Source organism: Megascapheus bottae, chromosome 25, assembly GCF_031878675.1.
Source record: "Megascapheus bottae isolate mThoBot1 chromosome 25, mThoBot2.hap1, whole genome shotgun sequence".
NCBI classification, from domain to species: Eukaryota; Metazoa; Chordata; class Mammalia; order Rodentia; family Geomyidae; genus Megascapheus; species Megascapheus bottae.
The window spans coordinates 16,336,209-16,353,974 of NC_143533.1; the positions used below are offsets into that span (position 1 = coordinate 16,336,209).

Here is a 17,766-nt window from a genome sequence, read left to right on the forward strand (position 1 = left end):
CCAGTCCTGGGGCTTGAACTGAGGGCCTGAGCACTATCCTTGGGTTTTCCTTAAGGCTAGCACTCTACCACTTGAGCCACAGACCCCACTTCTTTTTTTTTTTTTTTTCCTTGCCAGTCCTGGGCTTGAGCTCAGGGCCTGAGCACTGTCCTTGGACTTTCTCAAGGCTAGAGCTCTACCACTTGAGCTTCAGCACCACTTCTGGCTTTTTTTTTTTTTTTCCTATGTATGTGGTGCTGAGGAATCGAACTGGGTCTTCGTGCATTCTAGGCAAGCACTCTACCACTAGGCCAAACTCCCAGCCCCACAGACCCACTTCTTGCTTTTTCCGTGTATGTGATGCTGGGGAATAGAACCCAGGGCTTCGTGCATGCTAGGCAAGCACTCACCACTAGGCCATACTCCCAGCCCCTAATTGGAAGTTTTAAACTACAAGTTTTATGTTTTAAATTTTGGTGGCATTAATTGTATTATGGTAATTTGGCTGAAATTATTTAAATTCTCCTAACTTAGTTTTGTAAAAAAGCAGGTAAGAAGATACCATTGTTAAATACATTCTTTTGCTGATTTGTTCTTTAATAGCCCTCAACCATGTTTAAATATTGAAGATGCTCCTGATATTCAAGAGAAACCTTTTTTGAGTTCTAGTGCTCCACCTATAACAAGTCTCAGTCTCCTAGGAAATTTTGAGGTAATGTATTTTGGAATGAATGTATGAGTTAGAGTATCTCCCTTTCTTTGGTTTTGTTTTGTTTTTTTTTTTTGGCTGGTCATGGGGCTTGAACTTTAGGCCTGGGTGCTGTCCCTGAGCTGAAGAGCTCAAGGCTAGCAGTCTACCACCTAAACCACAGAGCCACTTCTAGTTTTGTGGTAGTTAATTGAAGATAAGAGTCTCATTGACTTTTCATGCCCCGACTGGCTTTGAACCGTGATCCTTACCCAGGTCTCTTCTTCCTGAGTAGCTAGGTTTACAGGCATGAGCTACTGGCGCCCAACTAGAGTTTCTCAAACTAGCTCCTGGCTATTATTTAATGTCTTTAATGGGAAAAGGAAAAAAAATAAATCAATTGTCTTTTTTTTTTTTTTTGCCAGTCCTGGGCTTGAACTCAGGGCCTGAGCATTGTCCTTGGACTTTCTCAAGGCTAGAGCTCTTCCACTTGAGCCTTAGCACCACTTCTGGCTTTTTTTTTTTTCTATGTATGTGGTACCGAGGAATCGAACCCGGGTCCTCCTGCATGCTAGGCAAGCACTTTAACCACTAGGCCAAACTCCCGGCCCAATCAATTGTCTTTTTATAAAGCCTTGCTGATTTTTTTGTTGTTTGAATTTTATTGCAAGGAAAAGTAGAGAATTATTAGCATTGATATTGGAAGTAGAGAGCTGGTGGAAGAGGTGGGTTTGGAGAAATCAGGCTGCTTGGGAAGTATCTGTTACTCTTTAACTAATAAGAGTACTAGACCATATCTTACCTGGTAAAATTGGCCTTAGTAGTCAGGTGTTATGGTATATAATTATAGTCTAAGCTACTTAGGAAGCTAAGATGGGAAATTGACTTAGCCAGAAGTTTAAGACCATCCTGGACAACATAACAATACTCCATCTTTTTAAAAAAATGGGATCCCAGGAAACATACAAGATGTTGAAAGGTGATAGTCACCTTAGAGTAGTCTTTATGATCAAGAGATTGATTTGCAAAATTAGATGGTTCTCTGATGCATGTATATCTTTTTTTTTTTCTTTTGCTAGTCCTGGGGCTTGAACTTTGGGCCTGGGTGCTGTCCTTGTGCTTCTTTTGCTCAAAGCAAATGTTCTACCACTTGAGCTACAGTGCTACTTCTAGGTTTTCTGAGTAGTTTATTGGAGATAAGAGTCTCATAGTTTCCTGCCTGGGCTGGATGTCAACTGTGATCCTCAGATCTCAGCCTCCTGAGTAGATAGGATTACAAGTGTGAGTCATTGGTGCCCAACTTACATCTTATTTTAATATGGATATTTTTGCATGGGATCAAGTATATCAGGAGTTTAGCCATTTTTATGTAATCAACTTAACTGCCAGGTATCATTGCACATAGCTGTATCTTAGCACTTGAGAGGCTGAGGCAGAAGGATTGCTATGTAGTGAAATTTACCTCAAAGAAGTAAAGCTAAGCCCAGCGCGCAGCCTCGAGGGCGGCGGAACCCGGGCCCCGATCGCCACGGCGCCGCCGGAAGTGGGCGCAGCTGGGGGGGGGGGGGGGGCCGCCGCGGGAGCGGGCAGCTGGGATCATGCAGTCACCTCCTGCCATCCCTGTGCCTGTGCTCCGCCTTCCCCGGGGTCCAGATGGCTTCAGCCATGGATTTGCCCCTGAGGGACGCAGGGTCCCCCTGAAACCTGATGTTCCTGAGATCCAAGAGGGCCCCATGAGTGAAGACTCTCCAGAAACCCAGGAACAGCGGGCACGGGCCACCCTCCGGGAGCGCTACCTTCGCAGCCTGCTGGCCATGGTGGTCCGTCCAGTGACCTCCACCCTGCACCAGGGAGTGCTGGTGGCTGCCCATTTTGGAGCCACTGATCTGGACGTGGCCAATTTTTATGTGTCAAAGCTGCAGACTCCCATAGGCGTGCAGGCAGAGGCATTACTTCGCTGCAGTGACATTATTTCTTACACCTTCCGGCTCTGAAGAAGGACCTTCCCCCGCCCTGCCCTTCTACTGCATGGCCTAGCTCACCATTCAAGGCCTCCAAAGGACCCTGGCCAGGAACTTAGCCCGAAGAAGTCTGCTTCCTTTAGTTCTGAGCCAAGCTCCAGAGCTCTCCTCATGTCCAGGGGTTAATGAGTTTTAGGTCCCAAGGGATGGGACCTGAAAATTCTTCTATCTCAGAACTGGGCCCTGCAGAAGTGTGCCTGGTACCATTTCCCCAAGACTGGGGCTGGGGGGCTAGGGATAGGAGACACTGAAGGAAGCAAGCTGCCTAGGGGAGTTGTTTATTGAATAGGTTGAGAAGGTCCCTCACCCTGAACTTTCTCACCCAGTGCTCCCATGCCAAAGAAGCTATGTGCCACGGAAAATCCGACTTCTGTTTTTTATATAAAAAAAAAAAAAAAAAAGAAGTAAAGCTAAGCACTGATGGCTCCTGTCTGTAACCCTAGCTACTCAGGGGACTGAGATCTGAGGATCAAAGTTTGAAGCCAGACTGATCAGGAAAGTCCATGATACACTTTCCAATCAACTACCAAAAAGCCAAAATTGGAGCAGTGGCTCAAGTGATAGAGGACCAGCCTTGAGACTTTAGCTCAGGGACAAAACAAAAACAACAGAATGAAATAAAGTAAATTTTTTAGGTTTATCTCAGTTGTGGTTTTATATACTTTATAATCATTTTAATTTTAAGACTGTCAAAGTGTTAATAAAAAGAAAATATCTCAAATTAAATAGATCTCTTTTCCATTTTCCTTTTAATGGTGGTATCAGTTTAGATGTTGAACTCTGTTCTTGGCTGTATCTGCCTTTGATACTGTCCTTATTGGGGGAAGCAGGCCGTATATAAAAACCTTAAGTAAAGGGCCAGGAGTTTGGTCTAGTGGTAGAGTCCTTGCCTAGCATGCACAAAGATTGGGGTTCGATTCCTTGGTACCACATACATAGAAAAAAGCTGGAAATGGTACTGAGGCTCAAGTAGTAAATCTCTAGCCTTGAGAAAGTCCAAGGACAGTGTTCAAGCCCTGAGTTTAAGCCCAGGACTGGCAAAAAAAAACTTAGGTAAGGAAAGATAGGTAAAATATTTGTATACTGTTTAGTGAAAATTCTGTTTGTATAGATATGCATGCTTTTTTCAAGTTACTTAAAATGCAGTCAAGTTGTTTTCTTTATAATGAATATAGTGTTCTCTGCAGTAAATTACAGAGGATATTTACTGAATTAGTCTATTGATATTTATTATATAATAAATAAGAAAGTCATATTGAGGACATAGACTTGAGTTCTAATCTGTCACTCAAACTTGTGACTGTCTTGAATCTTTCTCCCACATGTGTTGGGCTGACAAGTGTGTACCAACCACTATTCCCAAGTACAAAGCAGAGTAAGCTATTTAAGCAGAACATGAAATGAATGACTAAGCTTCTCTGTTGTTTTTTTTACTCCAACTACTTTACTTTGTCTCCCAGGAATCTGTTTTGAATTACCGTTTAGATCCCCTCGGAGTGGTTGATGGCTTCACTGCCGAGGTAGGAGCAAGTGGTATTTTCTGTCCCACGCACTTGACTCTTCCAGTTGAAGTGTCATTCTACAGTGTTTCAGATGACAACGCTCCATCTCCTTATATGGCAAGTACTTTTTTTTTAGTATTATCCTTTTCTTCCTGGATCAACCCAATGTATGGCATTATGCTCAAAAGTATATATTTATCATACCAAAATATTACCTGGTAGCTTCTTCCCAAGCTAGATTGAACAACAGTAAGGTCTTTTGCATTTGAGGATGTTGCTGTGATTTAAGGCTATGATCGCATCATTCTAATCCACATATTCTCAAGTACTCCCTGGCTACTGTAGGGTTGCCTTCTCTCCTTGAGGGATGCCTTCATGTGTGTTCCAGAAAGTTCAGAGAAGAGTCTGGTGAACTAAGGCGTCTGTGAGACCCTTTTCCTACTCCTCCTGTTTTGTTCATCTGTGGCCCATTCTTTTCCTAATCCTAGGGTTGTAGAGAATCTGAGCTTTTTATGTCTCATGCTAATGGCTTAGAGGAAAATAAGAGCTATGAGAATTACAATCCACTGTTAAGCTTTAGTTCTCTGATTTTGTCTTTCCCATGTTTCTTATCCTAATGAGTTGTGGGTAAAGTAAACCTTCAAGTGCAAAAATGATTCTGAATCCTGGAGTATGTGTGTGTGTGTATCCATCTGTTCCTTTTGAGTGTACAAACAGGAAAAAATGGAAGAGTGGAGGTCAACAAAATGCTCTCAATGATCACATCAAGAAGAGAATAAAATACGGGCTTCATGGATTCTCTAACTTAGAGTCAGTGATAAAATTGTTCTCTAACTTTCTGAGAATGAAGCTCACCGGTAAAGTGTTTGCCAAAATGAGCAAGGCCTTGGGTTTGATTCTCGGCACTACATTAATTTAAAAAAAAAATCTCTCCAAGTGCTATGATGCTTTGCTTTTTAGCAACTATTGCATGGTCCAACCAGGCAGAAATACATAAAAGCTGGTATGGTCAGGTACAGTCAGGGAATCATTTGCATTATTGCCAGGTTGACAAGGATGTGTATGTTTTTTTATTGTAATTAACCAAATCAACATATTCTTGTTATGTTTTCCACTTATTGAAATCAATAATACTAATAAAATTGTTTATAATTTCCTAGTCCCTTTGTAAAATTCCTACTTTTCCAATGCTACTACTGGTTTAATATTATTTAGAAATTGTTTTAAAATGTGACCCTAAACTTAAGAGATTTTTTTTTGCTAGTTCTGGGACTTGAACTCAGGGCCCTAGTCTATCCTTGAACACATTTTGCTCAAGGCTAGCCCTCTGCCACTTGAGCCACAACGCCACTTCTGGCTTTTTCTTTTTTTTTTTATTTTTCTTTTGCATTTTTTTAATTGTAATTAGTAAAAGGGTTACATGATATTTTCCAGATAGAAGGTGCATTAATTCACATACATTGATACCCTTTCACATGTCTTGGTACCCATTTCCCTCCCCCCCACTTCTGGCTTTTTCTATTTATGTGGTAGAGGGGACTCAAACCCAGGGCCTCATGTATGTTAGGCTAGCACTCTACCACTAAGCTACACTCCTGGCCCCACTAACCAGATTTTTTTTTTAACCAAAAAATCTATAGTCTTTCCTTATAAATTGATATGATTACTATTATTGTTTTCTAATAGCTAGCTTTCCTGTATGTGTTTTAGAGTAAAAGGAGAAAAAATAGTAATACATGGCCTTTAGCAATATGATAGAAAAAGTAGCCATTAGTTTTTGTATATTTTGCTTCTTTTCTCAGCCTGGGAAGGATAGGGAGGAGTATTAACATATCATTACCATTTTTCACGTAACTATCATATCCACTTGAACTTGAAGTATGGTAGACCTGGTCCTTCACTAGACAAAGCATATCAAATAGTGTAAAATAAACTTTTGATGTATCATTATGTTTTGGCTAAGGATTTGGTTTGTTGATGACTACATTCACTTTTGTTGGTTTTATTATTCATATCAAGTAGTACAAGGGAGTTTCATTTTGACATGTTCATATACTATAAAGTAATATACGTCATAAACATATATATTAAACCTGATAGGCTCACTCCCCATCATTTTCCATCATCCCTCTTTCCTTCCCAAAACAATCTCAACTTTCAGTTTCACACATGTCTTCTTTTTCTAAATGACCGTACAATAAACTGGATTTGTCAAGAACCATTTATATGTTGCTAGTGTCCATTTCCATCAACATTTTCCAATGTTAATGTGTCAGTAATGGTGTTGATGTTAAGTACTGTGTACATAGAATTGAGTTACTCACCTTCATCCTTGCCCACTCTTCCCAAATAGTCTAATTTCTAAACCCACAAGAAATACATAGAACAGTCCTCTATTTTATATTTACATAAGGTTGGCATATATGGTGTACAGTGATGGAACTACAAAATGTGTGTATAGAACATCCAATTATTCTATTTAACTACCTTAACTAATTGAAAAAAGTGTTACTCCTGTTTTAATGAATACAATCAGCCTTCATCACTTCAAGCTAAGAATTATAATCACCAACCAATGTCATTTGGTCATCCCAGTTATTGAGGTTTCATACATTCAATTTGAACTGATTTTGTTTAAAACTCATACTTTTCTCCTGTTTCTTTTTTTTATTTTTTGACTCCTCAGAGCAACCATTCCACATGCTGAAAGTTTTCTCAAGCTTTAACTACATATAATTTACGTAGAGTCTTACTGAATTGCAGATTAGAGTTTGTAGATGACAGAGGAAGATCAGACCTTTTGCATGTCTAAAGTAATCAGATGTGGTGTTTATGAGGCTAGTCTGAGTACCATTCTTTGAGTACCAGAACAACTATTCCTAATTTCCTCTTTTAGTTTTCTTTAGTGAAATGACCCCAATTTAGCTTTCACCTTGTCTCAAATCTTAGCTCTTAGACCTTCAATCCATTGTGTTCTGATTTAAATCAATTTGGATTCTTAAATTCTTCATTAAATGAATTATTCACAAGCCTTAAGATCTAGATTAAGGTAGAACATAAGCTAAGCTTATTTCTGAAAAAAAAAAAAAAAAAAAAACAAACCCAGAAGATGGAAACAGGAGAATCAGAAAATGGAATTACATGGCTTTTGGAAAGAACAAATTACAAGTACTGGTTAAAAATGTAATTTTCAGCAGTTTACTTTGAACATCTATCCTAGAGATTACTAGTCTGGAATCAGAGTCCCAACTACTTTTATTCTTTTCTTTTTTAAAATTTCTTTTTCATTTTGTACTCAGTAATTCAGATATATAGCTCAACTCCCTGACTAAAGAATTTCATTACTTTTAGTCTAGTCTTAGATCTTTCCATACTTACTACTTTTTATATGCCCAAAGACCAATGAATTGTTTTGTTTATTTCCTCTCTCCCCTAAGACTCAGGAATATTCCTATAACTGTGCTTAATTTCCTTTTTTGGTTAAGAGACTTTCTTGCCTTTGTTTTGTTTTGTTTTTTCAAAGGTTTATACAAAAACGTTATTCCAACATTTAAGTTGATAAATTAGAGACATATAGAATTGATGCATTTTATACAAGAAAAGGGGTAGAAAACAGCCAATCAGAACTTTCTTGCCTTTATATCTCAATAGAAATTTTCAGAAGTATGGCCATTTATATAGTATTTTATTTGTTTAAAAACATATCCAGGAAGAATAGTAAATTGTTTCTTTATAGCTGGAAATCTCATATTTCATATTCATAGAATATATCTCTCAATATATTTTTAATATTTTTTCCTAGAAATAGAATTTTGAAATTTTCATTATTACATGATGTATTATTCTTATTTTAGTCATTTATGTGCATGTGTACTCAATTTGTCTTCTTTTATTTCAAGGGTGTGATTACTTTAGAGTCCCTTGGTAAAAGGGGTTATCGCGTACCTCCTTCAGGAACAATACAAGTGGTATGTGTTTTATAGCCTACAATTGCAATAATCATTCTCTCACATACATATAGAACTTAGCCCTTTCTCCTGCTCCTGCTGCTGCAACAACTTTGGTAAGTAACAGTGGGGCTGCAGCTTTCTTTGGAGTGTCCATGCTCTGCCCCGGGAATGACCATTTGGGAACTTCCCATAAAAGGAAAACAGTAATAGCCTATGGGAGATGAACAGTACATGACCATTTGCATAACATAGAATAAATCAATATACAGTGCCTTGTATTCAATTCAGTAAGGTATATTGAGATTTTACCTATTTAAAAGGAGACCCACCCAAATAGTATTGCATTGGCAGGAAAACTTGGGACCCGAAGATGTTATACCTCGTATAATGATTTCTAAAACAGATCTAAGTAGGAACAGATGCCTTAGCAGAGGGAGCATCAGTGCTTTTAGTTTGGGTCTTGGGGTTTTAGCTGCAGAGAACCCTGGTCACCCAGGGCAATTCTTTCTTATCCTTGGTCTCGGCTTCCTGAAGCATGATTTAGTAACAGGGCCTGTTTGAGATTGCATTTATCTCCAAGCCAGAGCTACAACAAATCTGCAAGTCCTGAGTCTGTTACAGAGTTGTTTGCAGACTGAAAGCCTAGTTGAGGCTGGCTCCTTATACTCAGGATCTGATCTAGCCCAACAAGGCTTTTTAGGGACTTTGTCTAGTGTTTTGTCAAGTCAACTTTTGCGCATCACTAGTGTCCCAATACATTTATTTCATATCTCACAGTAGTAAAACAGTACTCCCAAAATGTTGGCTTCTGAGGAAGAGTCACTTCTTAAAGCATGATCTGTTTGTAAACAGATGTTAAGTCCAGGTGGATTGCCCTGGCTCTGCAGCCCTTGAGTAAAGGCACTAGTCATTACCCCTGAAGCAGCATACTTACTTTAGACACTGCCAGCTTTCCTGGTTAATTTTCAGTATAAAATTCCGGTCTTTCATTTGTTATAAAACTTAATCATTTTGTAATCATGGTTTGAACTCCTGGCTTGCTAGTTTGTTGTGGATACAAGATTTGGATCATAATATTGATGTATTTCTCATTTTGATTCAGTGAGTGATGTCCAGTGCCACGGATGAGCTTCTGAAAGCACGGGCACCAAGTTACCTAGTGATGTGTTGGTAATTTGGTTAAAGTCAGATCAGCACCTTGGGGTTTTGTTTAAAAATTTATAGTTTTAAAAAGTAGAATTCCTAGCCAAGTACCAGTTAAATTCACTTCAGTCTTCATTAAGGATACATACTTTGGCCTATGATACTAATGATTTAAAAAAAAACAATCTAGTGTTGCTGAAAGCTCTGAAATGATTCCAACAACGATGACATCAAGTATTTCTTAGCTGACCTTGGGTCTCATAATAATGAGCTTTATTTTAATAAATTTGAAAATATTTCATAAAAGAATGTCTTTTCTCTAAACATTTATAATCAGGTTTGCACTAACTATATGTAATGAAAAGTCCAGAAATTCTAATTTGCACTTAGCTTCTATTTGTATTTTTGACATTCTATTTACTCACTATTAAAGACATGAGAAAAAGCCAGGTGCTAGTGGCTAAGATAAGAGGCTTGGGGCTTAGATCTGAGAATTGTGATTTGAAGCCAGTCTTGACAGAAAAATCTGTGAGACTCTTTATCTCCATTTAAGCACCAAAAAACAAACAAACAAACAGAAGTAGAACTGTGACTCAGGTAGTACAGTGCTAGCCTTGAACAAAAAAGCTCAGTGACAGTGCCCAGGTCCTGAGTTCAAGCTCTAATATTGACACCAAAAAAAAAAGCGAGAAAAATTAAAGTATATTAGGAGAATATTGAAGTCCTCATTGAAGCTTATGTTTGAAATAAAGATATATTTTGCTTAAACTAGAGGGACTATTTCTGAAAGTCTGAACAAGGAATTTCTATTGTTATATAAAATTTGTGACTAAAGACTTTTATTTATTACAGGATTTTATAAAATCATTGTCAAGTAAGAAATTGAGTTGAATGTTCAAAAAGCTATTAAATGTTATTTTATGAGCTAAAATTTATTGATTTTAGTTTCTGAAATTGAGTTATATCCAATGGGATTAAATTATTAAATAACCTATTTAACTATTAGCATAATTATTCTGAGTTACACCAACAAATCAGTTTTTAAAGAATAATTTTTGTGTTGTTTCTTCAGACCTTATTTAATCCTAATAAGACTGTGGTGAAGATGTTTGTTGTGATATATGACTTACGAGATATGCCAGCCAATCATCAGACATTCCTACGGCAAAGAACTTTCTCTGTACCCGTTAAACAAGAAGTGAAGAGAAGTGTCAATAAAGAGAGTATCCGGCATACAGAACGGTTACTACGCTACCTCATACACCTGAGGTACTACTATTGAAAATTAATTTGAAAATATTTCATGCTAGGATAAGTCTAAATTTTTTAGTTCATTCTTTGAAGCATTTGACTAGCTAGAACAGTATCCCTTGCACTTGGCTTCGCCTCAGTACGGGGCAAGATGGAGAAAGTACAGGGTTCGTTCCTGCACTCAAAGTGAGCAATCACTGTTTTGACATATGCAGCAGACCACCAGATCTTTAACTTAGCTTAAAAATAAAACCTAAACCCAAGGAGTTATTTCTACTATGCTGAGAAAAAACAAAAAAGCACAGCAGGCCATGCAAAGTTTCCATTTAAGTAAGTTTGTGTGTTGAAAGACCAGCTATTTGCTCAGCATGAACAGTGCCCTGGGTTCAATCCCCAGCATTTCAGAGAAAGACTTCAGCCCCACCTAACACTGGGTAACAAATATTAGCATTAGTACATTATTAGCAGGGGATAGAATCCGTTTCATAGCCATTTTCATATCACCGCTAGTTTTTGTCTTGCTTTCTTTTTGGCCAATGCTCAGAGCCTGAGCACTGTCCTATTCTTGGATTTTCTCAAGGCTAGAGCTCTACCACTTGAGCCTCAGCACCACTTCTGGCTTTTTTCTAGGTATGTGGTACCAAGGACTTCAACCCAGGTCTTTGTGCATGGTAGGCAAGCACTCTACCACTAGGCCAAACTCCCAGCCTTGACTTTTTTTTTATATTAAAGAATTTATTAACATTGATTTTTACATCATATTTTAAATGACAAGTTTAACAAACAAGTGTTCAAGAAGGGAATCTCTATTTACAATCACTGGGACTTAGTATTTAGAACTTAATCAAAATTAGGCTAAGGGTTTGTATGTCATAGAAACATATTAATTTAAGAAATAAAACATTATGTCTATAGAGTCATAGGTTTTTATGTCTATATAGTAATGTTTATATTTCCATTACCATGTCCATAGCATTGGGTATGCAGTTATTGAGTCCTTGCTCTTGTACTCTTTGAATTTAATAGCCACATGTTAAGAATACCATGCGCCTTTTGTTCCTTAGGTCTTGACTTGTCTCACTCAACATGATTCGCTCTAGATTCATCCACTTCCCTGCGAATGCCATTATTTTATCTTGTCTGTTGGCTATGTAGAATTCCATTGTGTATATATACCACATTTTCTGTATCCATTCATCTGCAGTAGGGCATCTAGATTGTTTCCATTGCCTGGCTATTGTGAATAGTGCAGAGATGAACATAGCTGAGCAGGTGTCCTTGTAATATCTTGGGTAATGATGTTCAGGATAGATGCCCAGAAGTGGTATGGTGGGATCATAGGGAAGGTCTATTTTCAGTTCTTTAAGAAACCTCCACACTGCTTTCCAGAGTGGCTGAACTAGTTTACATTCCCACCAGCAATATAGTAGGGTTCCTTTTTCTCCACAACCCCACCAGCATCTGTCATTGTCTGAGTTCAAAATCTTGGCCATTCTTGTTGGGGTAAGGTGGTATCTTAGGTTTGTTTTTATTTGCATTTCCTTTATGACCATGGATGATGAACATTTTCTCATATGCCTTTCTGCCATTTTAATCTCTTCTTCTGACAAGTCTCTCTTTAGTTCCCTTGCCCATTTAGTGAATGGTTTATTGGGTTTTCGGGGGATTAGTTTCATGAGTTCCCTGTAGATACTGGATATTAAGCATTTGTCAGATGTTTTGTTGGTGAATATCTTTTCCCAGTTGGTTGGCTGTCTCTCTACTTTTGCGACTATGTTTTTATCTGTACAGAAACTTTTTATCGAGTCTCTCTCCAATCTGTTGTTGATCCGGTCTTTGATCCACTTTGAGTTAATGCTTGTGCATGGTGAAAGGCTAGGGTCAATTTTTAGTTTTCTGCATGTCCAGCCTTGACTTTTTGATAATATTTAGGTTTTATTTAGATAGCTACAGATGATGATAACAGTGTTTTTGAAATATAAATATTTTCCATTTGTCCTTTACCAGTGTGGAATCCACTTTTTAATCTATTGGCAGATTATAGGAGGTTTGCCTATATGAAATATATTACTTTTTTTAGAAACCTAAAGTAGTGTAATTGTCTGGTGTGAACTAAAACTTGACCCTCATAGATAAGGGACATGTGCTTTGGAGTCAGTGTGAAAAAGCAAGATGGTATTTGAAACCTAGACTCATAGGAAGAAGCATTCTAGCATGGTAAGAGGGAAAGGCAGTGCAGAATGTCTGGGGAATACAGGAGAGACACTTAGGTTTAGAAGCATGTGCAAGACCATTTAAGATCATAAGTATCACATAAAGGAGTTTAAAGACTTGTTCCTTATATAAGGAAAGATTAAATCCCACTAAACTAAAGATGAGGAAGGGTGAAAAACATCACAAAATGACAGGCAAAAACTACATAATTCAGTAATAACCTCAAATGTTAATAGTGTCAATTTCACAGAATTGCAGACTGAGTTAAAAAAGCAGCCCCAGTTACTTAGCTATAGATATACATCTCACGCATAATGACTAACACTGGGTTTAGGGTGAAAGGATAGAAACAGATTTTCCAAGCTCCAAATGCAGGCAGAAATAACAATATTTATGTCTGATTTGTTTTATTTATTTATTTATTTATTTTGGCCAGTCCTGGGCTTGAGCTCAGGGCCTGAGCACTGTCCTTGGACTTTCTCAAGGCTAGAGCTCTACCACTTGAGCCTCAGCACCACTTCTGGCTTTTTTCTATGTATGTGGTACTGAGGAATTGAACCCAGGTCTTCGTGCATGCTAGGCAAGCACTCTACCACTAGGCCAAACTCCCAGCCCTGATTTTTATTTATTTTTTGGTTGGTGGTGGGGCTTGTGAGCTCTTTAGCTCAAGGCTGTCACCCTACTCCTAGAGCCTCAGAACCACTTCTTGTTTTCTAGTGGTTAATTGGAGATAAGAGTCTCACAGTCTGTAATGTCCAGGCTGGCTTTGAACCGCAATCCTCAGATCTCAGCCTCCTGAGAAGATAGGATTACAGACTTGAGCCACCATGCTGGGCCTCATATCTGATTATTTTTTTTAAAAGAGACTTCTTACAAAAATTATTCAGTAGAGATTAGGATCACTTAATATTAATAATTTTAACAATCTGTCAAGAGGATGTAATAATTACTAGCATATGTGTACCAAATGTTGGCACATCCATTTTCATTAAGCAAACACTACTGGACTCAGCACTGTTTAACAACAGCTGGGAGATAAGCCTAGGTGCCCAACAGCTGATGAGTAGATAAAGAAAATGTTACATACACATACACACGCACACACACACACACACATAATGCACACATCAACAGTAGAGTATTCTTCAGCCAAAAAGAAGAATTAATGTTATTTGTAGGAAAATTGATTAAATTGGAGATCATCATGTTAATTAAAATAATCCAGACTCAGAAATTCAAATATTTTGTCTTTGCTATTATGTGGAATGTAGACCTAAAAGAATGATGAGGAGGAGGAGGAGAAGGAGAAGGAAAGAGAGGATAGGACTCTAAGATAGGATAGAGTGAAAGGGGGCTTGTCTGGAGGATAATCAGCAAGAAGGGGGAAAATGAAATGCCACTGGGGTTTGAGGAGGGTCAGAGTATGTTGTGTGTGTGTGGTGATGGCACATGAAACCCACTCACCAAATACTGTTTGAAGGTAGAGGGAATGAGAGAGGAGGATCAAGGGCAGATAACAGTAGGTGAATATGTTGAAAATACTCTGTGTGAGCTGGGTGCAGTGGCTCACACCTGTAATCCTAGCTACTCAGGAGCTGAGTTCTGAAGATTGCGATTCAAAGCCAGAAACTCATCTCCAGTAATCACTAGAAAAAGGGAAATGGGGGTGTGGCTCAGGGGTAGAGCAGTAGCCTTGAGCTGAAGAGCTGAGGGACAGTGCCCAGCCCCAGAGTTCTTGTGTGTATGTGTATAGAATTATGAAAATGAACCCCCCTTTATTAATGTATGCTGTAAAAAAGGAAAAAAAGTGGCTGAGCGCTGGTGGTTCACACCTATAATCCTAGCTACTCAGGAGGCTGAGATCTGAGGATTGAGGTTAAGCCAGCCTGGGTATGAAAGTTCATGAGACTTATCTTCAACTAACCACCGGAAAGCCAGAAATGGCCCTGTGACTTAAGTGGTAGAGTGCTAGCTTTGAGCTGAAGAGCTCAGGGACAGTGCCCAGGACCAGAGTTCAAGCCCCACAACAAACAAACAAAGAAAGAAAGAAAGAAAGAAGGAAAGAGAAAGGAAAGGAGGGAGGAAAGAAAGAAAGGGAGGGAAGGAAGGAAGGAAAGAAAGGGAGGGAGGGAAGAAAGGAAGGAAAGAAAGAAGTAAGTCTTGTTCCTTAAAATGATTTTTTTAATTTGTTTAGGTTCCAGAGTTCTAAGTCTGGAAAGATCTACCTTCATCGAGATGTTCGGCTTCTGTTCTCTAGGAAGTCAATGGAGGTTGATAGCGGTGCTGCATATGAACTCAAATCTTACACGGAATCGCCAACCAACCCTCAGTTTTCTCCACGTTGTTGATAAGGAGTAACAATTTCAAGTATTTGTTCAGTACCCAAGTTTGGAAGTAAATGTTAGCCTAGAATGGAATGTACCAAATTAACATCCAGGAGAGTAGATCCTTTCCTGTTGTTTTGGACCAGTTTTCTTTTTTCTTTTTAAAAGGATTCCTAAAATGAGATCCACAAATTCCAAGTAGCCTGGAAACACTCATGCCCTAGTCCTTTTTGTACTGTTGAAACCACTTCATTGGACACGTTGCAATAGTAAAATCCCCTGTTTAGATTAGTGTTTGCACATTTTATTTGTTATTTAATATTTAATGTTTTCCTTAATACTCAAAAAGTAATATTTGTCTCTTAGTGTTCTAATGTAGCACAAATCCTGTGTAAAATCGTACTGTGTATTTTTGACCTTGACGTTTAAATCTGAAATATATGCACAAGTCTTTATTTTTTGTGTGGTGTGCTTTAAGCGCTGTTTCTTTAAGCTATGGAGAATGAGAATGAAATGTTGAGCTTCTTTAAGATTAATGCACTATGCAAGCATGAGTATTTTTTTATATTGCTGACGTGTGGTTTTGACAGCACCCCAGCTACATAGCTGATTTGCAAAGTAGCCCTTTACCATGCTATATGGCAGAGCAATGCAGATAAGCTGCTTCACAGCCCCGGTGCAAGCTCACATCCTCATGCCCATTCGTAGCCCTTTCAGGATTCCTTGTTCCCCAGACAGTTCTGTTTTCCTTACTACCTTAGATGCTTTCCATTGAAGTGCTGTCCCCTGCTAGATAATTTTCTCAAGTTGTTAAAAAAAAAAACAAAACAAGACTATGTACTTTGAAAATAAAGTAGTATTTATATTGTAAATATATACAAAGAACTGAAAAAAATGTGTATCTGGCTTTTATTTGTAGAAGAGACATTGATGTGACTAGGTGAATTAACTTTAGTTAGTTTCCCTTCTGTCCCCACAGCTGCCCTCCAGGGAAGGGGAAGACTTAGGGGATCTTGTCTGCATGTATCTATCACATTCTTCTTCAGGACTATACCGGAAGGTGGGTGGCAACTTGACTGAATGTATTAGAAGCTTTATTTCCATCAAGCTTGGTTTTAGATGTTTGTGTTGGGATAGTAGACAACAGCAGAGTAAACAACCAGGCGGAAATACTGGGCAGGTTAATAGAAACCTATGACTGCAGGTTCTAAAATACATGTCACTCCAGTAGGTCCCATGTCAGAGACCCAGATTATTACTAGAGTCAGGTAAGCAGTCTGGAATTGTTGAAACTCTTCACTCAGCTAGTGAGTGACTACTTTAGAGACTCCCTGCCAGGGCTTGGGAGCATGGCCTATTGGGAGAGTGCTTGCCTCGCATGCATGAAGCCCTGGGTTCAATTCCTCAGTACCACATACACAGAAAAAGCCAGAAGTGGTGTTATCCCTGAGCAGTGTCCAAGGACAGTGCCTAGGCCCTGAGTTCAACCCCCAGGACTGGCATAGAATAACAAGTTAGACATATACTGACAAAATAAAATTTCCTGTTACAACTACCAAGTCTTGGATTTGTTTTTTTGTCAGTTTTAGGGCTTGAACTCAGGGCCTGGGCACTGTCCCTGAGCCCTTTTGGACTTTTTTGCTCGGGCTGGCTTTGAGTCATAATCCTCAGATCTCAGTCTCCCGAGTATCTGGGATTATGAGTGTGAGCCACTCTGACCAGCTATGTCTTGAATTGTTTTTAAGTCTGAGACTCTTTTTTTTTTTCCAGGGCCTGAGTACTGTCCTTGGACTTTCTCAAGGCTAGAGCTCTACCACTTGAGCCTCAGCACCACTTCTGGCTTTTTTCTATGTATGTGGTACCCAGGAATTGAACCCAGGTCTTTGTGCATGCTAGGCAAGCATTCTACCACTAGGCCAAATTCCCAGCACCTAAGTCTTGAATTTTTGATACTGAGTATCTCACTTAAGTTTCTCACATTGATTTTCCAGTCTTTTACCATCTCTGTCCTGATGTTTGCTTGATAGCTGATGGTACAACTGGAAAAAAGGAGGTTGAGCATTGTCTCATTTCCTTCACTCATAAAACTCCTGAGCTAGAGTAACTAAATCCCAAAAAAGAAAATTCCTGACAAAGCTCTTATATACCCACAAAAGCCCAAGTAAAGAAAAGTCTCATACAGGTGTTCATCAGTAGCAGCAGGGGGAACTGTGGTTTGAGCATCAATTGGTAGACCTTGTTTGTCCCAGGCGTAATAAGAATCATTGGCAAGGAGAATTCAATGTATCCTAATCTCTATGGCTGGTGGTTTAAAATCAAACGGTTCCTTAGTTGTAGAATCACATTTCAAATGCTTAGTAATGAGTGAGATATAGCTAGTGGCAACGGTATTGGAGTATTTTTTTTTGTCAGTCCTGGGCTTGAGCTCAGGGCCTGAGCACTGTCCTTGGGCTTTCTCAAGGCTAGAGCTCTACCACTTGAGCCACAGCACCATTTCTGGCTTTTTCAATGTATGTGGTACCAAGGAATCAAACACGGGTCTTCATGCATGGTAGGCAAGCACTCTACCAGTAGGCCAAATGAGTATTTGAATATATCTGTCATCTTAGAATATGCTATTGGACACTCATGATGTACATTGTAGCTGAAAGCTGTAAAGGTGGAGGTGGTTGGCAGAGTGTAAAACTTGGAGAG

General features: G+C 38.9%; 2 protein-coding genes across 6 annotated transcripts in view; both read left to right on the forward strand.

The window, feature by feature from the left end:
* Atosa (atos homolog A) overlaps window positions 1-15,978 on the forward strand; it is a 79,709-nt gene extending 63,731 nt beyond the window's left edge. For all 5 annotated transcript variants that reach the window (XM_090358386.1, XM_090358384.1, XM_090358385.1 and 2 more), the window contains 5 exons: window positions 583-691; window positions 4,149-4,307; window positions 8,090-8,158; window positions 10,356-10,552; window positions 14,943-15,978. In XM_090358386.1, coding sequence (XP_090214512.1) covers window positions 583-691; window positions 4,149-4,307; window positions 8,090-8,158; window positions 10,356-10,552; window positions 14,943-15,096 — 688 coding nt within the window. In that variant the 3' untranslated portion in view covers window positions 15,097-15,978. The remainder of the gene's footprint in view (window positions 1-582; window positions 692-4,148; window positions 4,308-8,089; window positions 8,159-10,355; window positions 10,553-14,942) is intronic.
* Window positions 2,266-3,050, forward strand: LOC150046459 (gem-associated protein 7-like). Its single transcript, XM_090357756.1, has one exon. It carries the CDS (start codon window positions 2,266-2,268, stop codon window positions 2,659-2,661), a length of 396 nt encoding a protein of 131 aa, XP_090213882.1. The 3' UTR covers window positions 2,662-3,050.
* Window positions 15,979-17,766: the final 1,788 nt, after the last annotated feature.